Genomic DNA, 13,152 nt, shown 5'->3' with positions numbered 1-13,152 from the left:
ATGTTATCAAGAAATTAGAACAGTTTCACGTACTGCAATTAACCTTTCACACACATTTCCACCATCTTGATTTATGTACCGAATCACTAAAGATAACTGTTCCTGAATACTTGAATACTTTGCTAACAGTAACACCAGATCCTTAAAGTTTCCTTCATTACTTTCGTCTCAGCCTTCTTTATGCCCATGAAAAGGCAAAGTATGACGTCCTAAAAACAATGTTACATCAATTAAATGTTTGACTACTTTAAACGTTTGCAACAGCTGCCTCCTTTAATGACAGTATGATTGGAAATGCAGCTTCTCTGTAAGCAACTTTTATTGAAGCCAAAATATATGGTTCAGATGTTTCATGTACAGCAATACTAAATGTTCCTTTTCTAAAATTACAAAATCCAATTTTTGACCAATTTTCTTTAAATCCACGACCAAATAATGCACAATAAAGACAATATGATTTGTTTTCAGTTATAGAGTAAGATAACCATTTTCTACGTGTTCTCTCGCCACTAGATAACTTTCTCCAATACCAGGATTCATGGAAACGCCTGCCTGAACTTTGATTTTCAGGAAATTTCTTATTTGGCATATTAATATCTGATGGCTGAGATGGTCCCATTTTTAGAATATAATTTACTAATTCAGGTTCAAGTGCTCGAGTCTCAATGTGACCAAAAAATGCAGGATTATTGAATTTAATGAAAAAATTTTTAAGATATTAATTATCATGATGTTTTTTTAAATTTATTTTTATAATATAAATTTTACAGTTTTTGGAGATTTATATATTTAGTTTATGATTATAATTTATATTGTACTACCTCTGACTAGGTAGTAGTTTCAACTGTACAAGGACAAAAATCTTTACTAAAAAAAAAATTTTTCTTTTAAAAAATGTACAAAAAAGTAAAATGCATTTTTAAGTGAATACGAAGAGGAGGTTGAAGAAAATGAGGAAGAGCCTAATACATATTATTATACAGCAAGTCAAAATAAAAAGAAAGAAAATTGTGAATCAATAGAAAACATTTTCAAAATATGTTGGTCATTTGGTTTAAAAGAAATCTTTCCTCACATATATACTGCTTTAAGCATAGCTGTGGCATTGCCAGTATCTAGTGACACCCCAGAACGCGCATTTTCAAAGTGTAGTAAACCCAAAAGAGTAGTATATTATTATTTATTATTCTGTAACAATTATTAAAATATATTACGTAGAAATCATAATAATAAATTAAACACGAGGTATAATTTATGATAGATAGGTTGGTATAAATATGTATGTTCGAAAAAGCCTAAATAACAAGAAACAGAGATTAAAGGTGAAAACAAGTTGTTTTTACCTATTATACATAATAATGTTATTCAGCATTATGAGGGTGTAAAATTAGAATATTAATATATCACGCCATAATACGTCATTGTTAGAACCTGCATAAATACGGGTGGAGCACCTACCAAATGTTAGAAGATAGTCAGCACTGCTTGATAGCGTGACGCGCTTATGACAGTGTGCTTAGAAATTTTTTATGTTTATAAATTATAATTAATAAATTGTTTCACTTTATTTGACTAAACGGGTCTAAGTGTTTTATTAATTTCAATACCTATCTTCTCAACATACGTCTCAAGACAGCGACGAACGTGCTACATCGTTTAATTAATTATTGTGGTACCGATCGTCGTGTCCTGCACAGCGATCACCACAAAAGCTTAAACTAATTAAAAATCGCTTACGTTCGACGATGAATGAAGAAAGACTTGATGCGTTAATGATAATTTCATGCGAGCTAGATGTACATATTGATGTTAGAACTGTAATTAATATGTTTGCATCCAATAGTTCTGCTCTTGCAAAATTACTATTTTAATACAACTACAGTATTATAATATATACACACACAGTTATACTTAAGTTTCTATCATGTGCAATTAATTTGTATTATTAAATATTATAAGATATTATTATTTTCGTTGAAATAATAATTTGTATACATTAATACATTTTTTCTATGTAACATTCGTGGCCCTGTGATATAAATAACAAATATATGTATCTGTGTTACGACACATCGTAATGATATTATCGTCCGCGTCGCAGCGATCAAAGGTCCACGACTGAATCCCCGCAAGCTCCGCTTGCCCGTGCAGAAATCGGTGTTATCTGTTTTCCTCTCCGTGAATGCGCCATTATAATTATTATTCCTATCTATTATTTCTTCCTATTATCATTATGTAAATTAATTATTATGTACAATTGATATCGTTGTTAAAAATATAAATTCCACTTGTTGTTATTGCCGTATCATTCGGATCATATTGTCGTACCTGTTGTTCGCTCGTCTCGTCGTATATTAAATATACGAGACGTTATATTTTCCTCTGTACCGTTAATTAAAACCAATAAAATCTTTATTCACGCCATTGCGTCAACGTCCAACTCCGACGTCTTGGCACATTTCGTGCTTGTCATTGTCAACCGCAGTCGATCGAGTGAGTACACCGATATATAATCACGTCATTCCTGCCAGCCTTCGTGGAGAATCCGATTCCTTGCCCGAGTTCGGGACTGGGGGCCAATTCTTGAAATCGTGATAAACTTTGTCGCATGCGATAAACATTTTATCGCATGAAAATAAATATTTGGTATTCTTGAAAAAAGGTATGACTGTAATCGAACGAAAAACATTCGACTATTAGTCGACTGGGTAAAACTCGGTGACAAGACTATATCGCATGATAATTTATAAATATATGTCATACCAATAATCATTTAATAATTTTAATTTGATAACAATTAACAACTTAAATTTATATAATGTTGTATTGTGACTTGTGGTCCACATTAAATAAATAAATATCAATACAATTTTGCATAGGTACATTGCCGCATTTACAGCGTCCCGCGTCATCAAATTTGTGGACTGTTTTGTTATTACTTGTTTTTTCCCATTTTCTTTAATATTATAATTATAATGGCCAATTTTGAGGAAATGGCAATGTTGTTTGCTGTTAATAACGTCGAAGAACATCAAAATAATTTCAATAATGCGCATCATGAAAGACAAACACGAAATAAGGAAATGATTACGGATCCATTTAAATTAACCGATCGGTTATTCATAAAAAACTTTCGACTCACTAAAGATGTTGTAAAAGATTTAATTATCCTATTAAGTCCCCATTTATCAAATTCTTTCCGTTCATCTGCGATTGATCTGAATACTAAAGTAAGGCATAGCCATTGATAGGGAACGGATTTGAATGCAATTACATTTTTTCTTTATGTCCAAAAACATTGCCAAACATTCCAAGCACAAAGTTAATTTCATACATCAATGAATTAAAAAATGTAACTTAAATCGTACTTTTAAGGTATTTTTCTTGTTTTTTAGAGTATTCAAATCCATAAGCATGCGCAGAATTTCTGGCAGGGTAGTCATACATAAGTATACATAAGTACATAACACATTAACACACACACACATATTATGTATATATAATATTCATATTCACACCTAAGTTACAAAAACTAATTTTGATGGGGTAACCTCATTTAACTACATTTACCATAGTGAAACAGTATTTTATGATTGACTATCAATTATCATAATAATAATATTGAATATTGAAGGGGGCCAAAGGAGTTCGCAGAGTAGTCAAGTGCCTACCATGACTACCCCGTGCGCACGCTTATGTTCAAATCCATTTCCTAGTCATTATATTATTATAATGGGAATTTTATTTAATTTTTTTATATAGGTAATTTTTTATACTACCTACTATACTGTATATTATTAATCAATTATGGTTTACCTATTTTTAATTTTCATATATTTTTGTAACTTTAAATTTTTTGGCTACGGGCTCTTACCAATCGCCTATTGGTAACAGTAGATTTATGGGTCTATCCCAACCTTCTGTATCCCGCTGTATCAGTGAAGTTGTGACTGCATTAAACCTGCCCGAAATATTTAATGCTTGGGTTAAGTTTCCAAAAAATATAAATGAACTCAATGATATCCGTAATGGGTAAGTTTTAAATTTAAAAAAAAAATTGTTTGGCATGTTTTTAAATTATATATCATTTAGTTTCTACAGGAATACTGGATTTCCTGGTGTTGTTGGGTGTATTGATTGTACACATGTGGCAATCACACCCCCTTCAACAAATTTAAATTTAAATGAAAATCAACATCCCGAATACATATATGTTAACCGTAAGGGATATCATTCAATCAATGTCCAATTGGTAATATGTTGTATTAGATTTAAATGTTAACTATTAAATTATCATCCAATTTTATTAAAATTTTGATTGGAAAATATAATTGCACTGAAGCTGAAGAAAATTATAATAGAAGACAAATGTCAACTAGGAGTATAATTGAACGCTGTAATGGAGTGCTAAAAATGCGATTTAGGTAGGATTTTTTTTCAACTTTTTTTTTTTTTTGTAATGATATTTTAACAATAAACATTTATATATTTATTTTTAGGTGCTTATTAAGAGATAGGACACTGCATTATAAGCCCGAAAAAGCATCTTCCATTATAAATGCATGTGTAGTACTGCACAATATGTGTATCACAAATAATGTTCCTATGCCTGATGGTCCTAATATTGAAGATCTTGATAATTTGGGTATGGTGGAAGATCAAGACATCTTGGCTGATTTTAACCGAAACATAGATTTAACACTGGGAAGACAACAGAGAAATAGAGTAATCAGATATTTATCACATAGAAATGTTATATAACTAATTACATTATATGCATTTTTTCAACTCTCTTAAATCATAAGACAACCTAACAACACATAAATAAGTAATAATTTTTATTATTAAAAAACAAATTAAAATAAAATGTGTAACATATCCTTGTAAATATAAAGTATAAAATAAAAATGTAACCTTTTAGTAAATATAATAACATGTATAACTTATTAACTAAATAACTAAAAACAAAATAAAAAAAGTAATTTAAGTAGCCAATCTTTGGTAAAAAAAATTAATCAGTCATATAATTTATCATTAAAAATAAATAAATTAATAAATTAATTAAATAAATTAAAAAATAATAAAAAAATAATTTTTTTTTTTTTTAACTTATTTGGAAGTTTTTACTTGGTTTATGAGCACTTGTAGTTGTTGTTAATGGTTCAAAAGTTGAAGGCTCGTAATAATTTTCATTCACAGCTTTAATGTTTAATGGGGGTTCATTATTTTCTTTCTCAGAATTACTGTAAGTGATTGTCTCTACCAACTCTTCAATACATAATTCATTAGCATCTAAAAACAATATAATACTATAGTTGAACATTACTTAACAAAATGTGAAATACATACAATAAAACATGAATTGGTAGGACTTATACAAATAAAAATATATTTAATTCAAAGACTATACTGTGTAATTATTTATGTACGATTGAATATTACTAGAATAAATGAAATATATATAAATTTACCAGTTAACACATCTTTAGTTGTATCATCAAAGTCAAACTCAACCACTGACTCTTCAGAATTAAAGTGACCGCTAACAGATGCTTGGCTAAATAAAGGTAAAATTTCCTTTTGAACTTCATTTAGTTCAATTTCGCATTTTGATCCACCACCTGTACCTCCTATGTGCCTTTTAATAGCTGCCGCTTTAGATTTTGTTATGTTTCTAGTATCTTGCCATGTCTTAATTATTACAATACAATTAATTTAAAGATAACTACTTTTTAAAAATTAAAAAGATTAATTTATAGGCTATTACTCTACTAAAAATGTAATACCTAATCAACTTAAATTAGTTTGGAGTCTCAACTTCAAATAATATTTATTTAAACATGTAAGATAACTCATTAAGAGTTTTTTAAGATAGATAACAACATTTAAGATAGTATGTAGTGGCCCTTAATTTCTTTTAATACAAGATTTAAGTTTGGTTACAGTATTTTTACTCATTTTTAGCAGAGCAGAGATTTTTAGTTCAGAAAAAAATAATTATAAATACTTATAAAATTAATATCTCCACCAAACAAATTAACTTACTTTCTTCCACTTATTCCAACTCTTCTCCGCACCTGGTAATGCATTTAATTGAATAGAGATGCTTTCCCATCTTTGTTGAGCAATTTTATGTGTAAAACTTTTAGTAAACTTGCCCGAACACAATTGTTGATCATTGGCTATTAGATCAACCAAATACTTCATCTGGGTTTGAGTTGGTCTCACTTTAGTGTCTTTAGACATTATAATATTAAAAATGGTAGTATGGTACTTATAACAAAATAAACAAAAAAAAAATATAACAAATACTTAACTGTAAGGTTGTAAAGTTAATCACGGTTTAGACTGTTTAGAGACTAGTCTAGTACTATCTAGTACTATCTAGTACTTCTTATCTAGAACTAGTAAATATTATGTAGAATTCCGGATTATTTGAGGTTAAAATCTAGATTTTGTGTTGTTACCACAGTGGTTCATTCGGAATACTTTATCGCATACGACAAGTGATAAAATCTTATCGATTTAGTTCAAGAATACCAATTTTAAGTCGCATGCGATTAAAATTAGTCACCTTCGATAAAATCTGTGACTTTTATCGCATGTGAGAATTAGTCGCATAATTTCAAGAATTGGCCCCCTGGTGCCTCAGTCAAGCGCGTAAGTCCGCCAGCAACCCAGTGCGTTGTGTGAGTGGCCGCTCCAGGTCGTCGGATTGCATTGCTCACCGGACCGGACTTTCACCTGCCGTGGTTTACAGTAATTTTAAGTTCAGCCTGAATTGTAATTGCGCCCGATGGTCATTGCAAAAGACCGATCAGAACACAGGGACCGCGGCCCCATAATTAAACTGTACCATCCCTGACTCCGTTGTACCACCTCCTTCCATTCGTTCCTCATATTGTCTGGCGCCGCCGCCGCGAGGGTTCTTCACGGGCATATTAAATTGCCTATGCACTTAACCTATAGGAGTACATTAGGTTGCCTATGCACTGAGCACCAAGGAGCACATTAAGTTGCCTATATACCGTCAACTTAGGGGCATTCCAAAATTTTTATCGTCGACTGGTCGTTCACCGAACATCCTCCATCTTCTCTAACAATCTGCAAAGACTACTTTGTAGATTCCAATATTTTTGTGACCAGAAAATATATGGTACACAAAATTCCTTCTACATAGATTTTCAATAAATGGGTAAATGGTAAATTAACAAGGTAACACATTTTTCATATGGTTCAATATGTTTTATTGTATTTTACATTAAATTACTAATATTAAGGTGTACGTTATTAACTTATTAATCTAGCACTTAATATTTGTTTAATAATGCACATAAAAAAGATTTGATTTTTTTCAATCTTCATGATTAAAATATGGTCTATGTTGCACTGCGACACTGGCGCCGATAAAAATTAATTAGGTGTGTCTACTCATAAATTATAATACCCAACACTACTGGATACAAATATTAAAAAACTGACATGACAATTGAAATAGTTAACTCTAGTCTATAAAATAAGAATTGATTGAGAATTTATTTATGCAATTAATATATAATATAACACTAACGCAAGTATTTGTCTGTATAGAAAGTCTATGTGGAAATTAGTTGGCTGTTTTATTATTGAAATTTTTATAGTACAATCTATTATCAACAACAATAGTAATAGTAAGTATTATAGGTAATGTTATGCACATTATATTGGTTAATATTACAGAAGTTGACTTTTTATTATGTGAATCTACCTTTTATTTAAAGTCTTACAAATTATAATATCGCATATATTATATTTGATATTTAAATTATTAGTTATTGTAATTTGTACATAGTTAATGGCACGGCATTACTGGGTTATAACTTATGCTTATGCATGAATGTATATGTTTTCATAGTATAGTAATATAAAAAGTAATAGGTTAATAGGAAGTTAGTAATTAAATGTAGTTAAATAGTATTAACCGAGAGTACACAATATTGACAGTCTAAATAGGCACCTGACTCTTATAGTGTATAAATATAACCTATATTGGTTTATATTTAAATAATAATTAACATGTATGTCCATCAGCGTGTATGATTGACTATATATATATTTGTATAGTTAGTTATTTTTATGTAATATATAGTAAAGCAATTAATGTGGGTATCTATTCACAAAAGTAATTACAATAGCACACTAGAAGAACAGAATATCCGAATATTCATACATTTTTGGGTAGGTACTTCCGTTTTATCTCGACTGCCTTGGGTGTACAACTGTGTTATGTCGACTACCAAAATATTTCTAAGACTACATAATATTACCATTGACGTCATCTCGATTCATTTATTAAAAAAGTACGATATATTCGTATTATATAGTTGTCTCTTAATTAATATTTAGTTAACATTTAATTAACATTTTATGCTAAATTTAAATAATTAGTAGATCGTAACAATAATGTACACTTATAAAATGCATTATATTGATTTGACGTAGATCGTGGATACTGCATAGTAAATAATAACTGATAACTACTACGAACAAAAGGAAGGCTGTCGAAGTGTCGACTGCCTGACGAAATAAATACCTGGTCTGATTTCAAGATACATTTATATTTTTTTGATAATTATTATTTAATCATTATGATAATATATGCATGCTATTTTACAAACAAAACCGTTCAGAAATTACCTAATAAAAGATAATATACATATATGTATTATGTATATTAAATATTGCCATGATCATAATTTATAGTAAATAAATATAAATATATATTATTTTTATAATATTACATAATATAATGTATAAAGTTTATTCTAGAAAAAATAATTTGATTTATCGATATCCCTCGAAATCTCTTCTTATGCCACTTCGGGCACGCATGTCCTGGATTTGCCATCCCTGGCATATAGTATACACAACACTTCTATAATGAAGTGAGTAAGTAAAGGTGGTTTTATATTGCAACAAAGCTATATATCTATAGGGTTTTCATAATGTCCGCCATCTATAGGGCTAAGGTGCAAGTCAGCTATCGACATAAACCAGTGATGAGTGATAGTTAGAGACTCAAACTCAGCATTCCCGCCTTCGAAAGACACCGCTAACGCCCTAAACCTTATCACAAATTATTATCAGTGACGTCGATATTAATACCTTACATAAGCTTTTGAGTTTCAAACAACCGTCGTAGTCTGCCTATATCAGGTGAGACTTCTATAATAGCAATGACTAGACCGTCAAAATCGGTACAAACTCCCAGCGAGTCTCATAGGTGCATTAGAAACTATATTTTACACTCTTCACTCACCTAAGCCACTAATGGGGTCAGGAAAACCGGATCCTATAGGGTTCGCATAATGTTTGCTATCCGACGCAGTCGAATTGCCTGCCTATTTGGCTTAGGTATAAGTACACACAGCGGTGATGACTGATTGCTAGACAATCAAATACGGCCATCAATTCTACACTTTTGAACATCTACATCGATGGCAGTACGAATTCAATACGTCTTTGGTGAATTGATCTGTCAGTTATCGACTTACACCACGACTGATGACTGATACCTAGACAATCTACACTTTTTCATACATTGTTGTAAACGAAAAAGCACCTTAAAGGTCGATTCACACATAACAGTGACGTGACGTGACGTGACGTGACATCAGTGAGCTTCAGTGAAAAAAAAAATATTATTAGACCGTGATAGACCGTGCGTGTTCACACGCGTCCGACGCAGTGAAGCTCCGACGTTCACAGTGCTCGTCAGGCTTCCGTGATAAAAAAAAAAATACGTCGTCGCCGATATTTTTTCTTTTTCACGGACGTCAAAATACAAATTTTGACTAGTGTATTTTATTGTAAGTTTTGGTTTTATGTAAAATATTTATATTATTATGAACGACGAACTTTTAATTGAGTTGGTGCGGAACAGACAGGTCCTTTATGATTTGAAGGACCCGAAGTATTTGAATTCCGATTTGAAGGGAAGAATATGGCAGGAAATTGGCGAGGAAATGAAGACTGATGGTGAGTATTTGTTAATTGTTATTATTATTATTATTAGTAGTATTCAACGTTTATATTAACTATTAGTTTAATACATGTGTATCAGTATATTATATGAAATAATTTAAGTTGGCAAATTATCACATTTTTTCAACAAAACTAGAAATTGCCGCAGCATAAAATAAAATAAAATAAATAAAAGTAGCAATCGACCATCGTCATTCCGCGTATACGCGTATATTTTTGAACATAAATAGATAAAATATTATAATTAATTAAATATAGAATATGCCCGGTCGTCGATGCGATAAGCACGCGACGACAATAGAACAGCGTCCCACAGCTATATTTAGAAAAAAATAAAAACAGAATAGTTCAATGTATATTTATTTATTTTATATACTTATTATTATTTATAATCGTAATAATAATAAATGACTAGGTATGGTAATCAATGCATTGTTACGTTTTAATAGTTGATTAAAATGTGATTTTGCCATGGAACTGATCCAGCTTCTGAAGAAAAATAATCTTTGAATGCATCTCTTATTTGAAAAGCTTCTCTGGTAGCATTTCCACCTCGATGGGACAGGTTTCTTATTGCTGAATTTACTTGATTATCGTTACCAATTGCATCTCCTCTGATGACAGGTGCAGCTTCATATTTTCGTATGAAATTATACAAAACGCAGCTGGCAAATATTATATTGTCTACATTATCTGGTAATGATTGTATCCACCTGTTGTACAGTCTGAATTTTTGACATAGAATTCCGAAACCATTTTCCGAAACCCTTCTTGCACGACTGAGACGATAATTAAACAATCTTTTTGAATCGTCGAGTTCCTGGCCGGGGTAAGGGCGCATAATGTATGTCTTTAATGGAAATGCCTCATCGCCAACAATTACATGAGGAAGTTCAGTGTTTGTGCCCGGAAGTGATGAGGGTCCAGGTACCGATAAATTACCCGATTCAAATGCTTTACCAATATTAGAATTTGCCCAAATACCTCCATCACTGTTTCGACCATATGCACCTATATCTACTGCAATGAAGTTATAATTTGCATCAAACATGGCTAGCAACACAACTGAAAAAAATTTCTTGTAATTGAAGAATTGAGAACCACTGTTTGGTGGAGCCTGTATGCAGCAATGTTTTCCATCAACAGCTGCTATACAATTTGGGAAATTCCAAATATCTCTAAACTCATGTGCATATCTTTTCCAATCTTCTTCTAATGGTTCAGGCATCACTTCATTCATCAAACCTTTAATAATTGCACTACATGTTTCGGTTACTATTGACTGTACAGTGGAGTGACCAATCCGGTAGCTGAATGATATTGTTTTAAATGAATCGCCTGTCGCCAGATATCTGAAATAAAAATATATTTGTAAAACAGTTACATACTAATAATTATATAATTTTTAATATTTAATAATAATATTTAAATTTAAATAATGTGAAACTTGCTCTGCTGATTATAATTATAATAATTGTATATTTTTGTCTGCACAGGTGGTAATTGCAAAGCAAGGTGGAATAACATACGAGACAACTTCAGAAAGTCTTTGAGTAAAAGAAGAACCACAAGTGGACAAGCTGTTAAAAAAGTGAAACCGTACAGATTTGAAAGTCAGCTACAGTTTTTGCTTGAATACATGGAAGAACGTGAAACAAAGGGGAACATTGGAAGGAATCCTGACACTGAATATGCAGAACTTAATAATGATGATGAAGGACAAGAATCTCTGCAAACAACTGATATTCCTAATTCTCCAGAAGTATCCAAGCAACCAGTCAGCCAGACACTCACCCAACAGTAGGAAAAAAAATATTCAACCTGAGACAGCAGCATCTACACTCATGAAGTACATACTTGAAAAAAAGGAAGAAGAGTCAAAATCAAGCAAAAGTGGACTACCCACCGTAACTTTGGATAACCCTATCGACTGTTTCCTTTTTGGAATATCACACACTTTAAAATCACTACCTCCATACTTGCAAAATATAGCAAAGACTGAGATTTTTTCTACAGTGCAAAAGTTGGAGTTGCAATCGATGCAAAATTACTACCCTCGACATCCAAATCAGTTGGAAACCATTGATGAAACTTCCTCTTCCCAAGATACAGCAAAAGAATATTGGCAAAATTTCATATCTGATTAATTATAAATTATATATAAATGTATGGTAATAAATATAATATTAATTTAATTTTTGATTACATGAATATATTATTAAGAATTTGAGTAGTTAATACCTAATGATAAATAGATTGATTACCTTGGCAATGACAATTGAAAAATATTAAGAATACAGTCATGTTTTTTTTTTTAATAAGCATTGTAAGTTTAAATTTTGACAAAATACGTAAAAATCACGATAATTTAAAAATTATTTTGAATTTGACTTTAAATAGTGTTGCCAAATACCAGGGTGGCCGAGTTGCACTTACTGCGGCGAGTACCTACACCCAAAAGTACTTGGACAATCACACATTTCTTAAGAATTATCATTTTTTAAGGGCAACGAAGTGTTCGTGATCAGCTAGTTATTTATAAATTACAAACACTTACCTCAAACAAACCGCCAGTCTTTCTCTTGCAGAAATAGCCCGTCTCCAGCATGTGTCTTTTTTTTTTATATACTTCTCCACTTTTGTCAGCAAATCACAAAATGCATTTTGGCTCATTCTAAAATATTCATAAAATTTGAATTCGTGGTCCACCAATTCTCTATACAATGTTGCAAATTCTCCTTCGGTGTCTCGAAACTTCCATATGGGATGAACCCAGTGTCTTCTTTTTTCCTTCTTTTCGTCCTCGTCCAAAAGCAATGATATTATACTAATCTCTTCTATACTAAAATCCATGGTGCACTTAAAAAATGAATTAATTAAATAAATTAACACTAAAAATTAAATTCTGAATAACAGACAGTAGACAGTAGACACGACTGATTACGAGGGAGCACTGATATGAAAAGGTACGGTATTGTGAGGATGGACGTGAAAAATACATCACGGATGGCACTGCTCACGGAAGGCTACGGTCACGTCACGTCACGTCACGTCACTGTTATGTGTGAATCGACCTTAAAGCCGACAGGAGACCGTTCAAATATCAATCAACACCAGTCGAGAAGTGCT

General features: G+C 31.4%; 2 protein-coding genes and 2 pseudogenes across 2 annotated transcripts; 3 read left to right on the top strand and 1 right to left on the bottom strand.

The window, feature by feature from the left end:
- Positions 1 to 2,910: 2,910 nt before the first annotated feature.
- Positions 2,911 to 3,906, top strand: LOC111027753. The gene has a single exon (XM_022306170.1). It carries the CDS (start codon positions 2,976 to 2,978, stop codon positions 3,246 to 3,248), a length of 273 nt encoding a protein of 90 aa, XP_022161862.1. The 5' UTR covers positions 2,911 to 2,975; the 3' UTR covers positions 3,249 to 3,906.
- LOC111027754 lies at positions 3,836 to 4,881 on the top strand (annotated as a pseudogene).
- A 171-nt stretch (positions 4,882 to 5,052) lies between these two features.
- Positions 5,053 to 6,602, bottom strand: LOC111027751. The gene is made up of 3 exons (XM_022306169.1): positions 6,046 to 6,602; positions 5,472 to 5,691; positions 5,053 to 5,292 (listed from the first exon to the last, which is right to left on the bottom strand). Exons 1-3 carry the CDS (start codon positions 6,244 to 6,246, stop codon positions 5,105 to 5,107), a joined length of 609 nt encoding a protein of 202 aa, XP_022161861.1. The 5' UTR covers positions 6,247 to 6,602; the 3' UTR covers positions 5,053 to 5,104.
- A 3,282-nt stretch (positions 6,603 to 9,884) lies between these two features.
- On the top strand, positions 9,885 to 12,170 carry LOC111027752 (annotated as a pseudogene).
- The last annotated feature ends 982 nt before the right edge of the window (positions 12,171 to 13,152 follow it).

Source organism: Myzus persicae, unplaced genomic scaffold (assembly GCF_001856785.1).
Source record: "Myzus persicae strain clone G006 unplaced genomic scaffold, MPER_G0061.0, whole genome shotgun sequence".
Lineage (NCBI taxonomy): Eukaryota > Metazoa > Arthropoda > Insecta > Hemiptera > Aphididae > Myzus > Myzus persicae.
The sequence above is the reverse complement of the archived record's forward strand: the minus strand, read 5'-3'. Positions and strand labels throughout refer to the sequence as shown.

Excerpts from the sequence above, each read along its gene's own strand:
- LOC111027753 (XM_022306170.1), top strand. The coding sequence starts at position 2,976 with ATGGCCAATTTTGAGGAAATGGCAATGTTGTTTGCTGTTAATAACGTC.
- LOC111027751 (XM_022306169.1), bottom strand. The coding sequence starts at position 6,246 with ATGTCTAAAGACACTAAAGTGAGACCAACTCAAACCCAGATGAAGTAT. Across the intron at positions 5,692-6,045 it reads GTTGGAATAAGTGGAAGAAA|ACATGGCAAGATACTAGAAA; the intron begins GTAAGTTAATTT and ends GTAATAATTAAG. Across the intron at positions 5,293-5,471 it reads AACTAAAGATGTGTTAACTG|ATGCTAATGAATTATGTATT; the intron begins GTAAATTTATAT and ends TATTGTTTTTAG.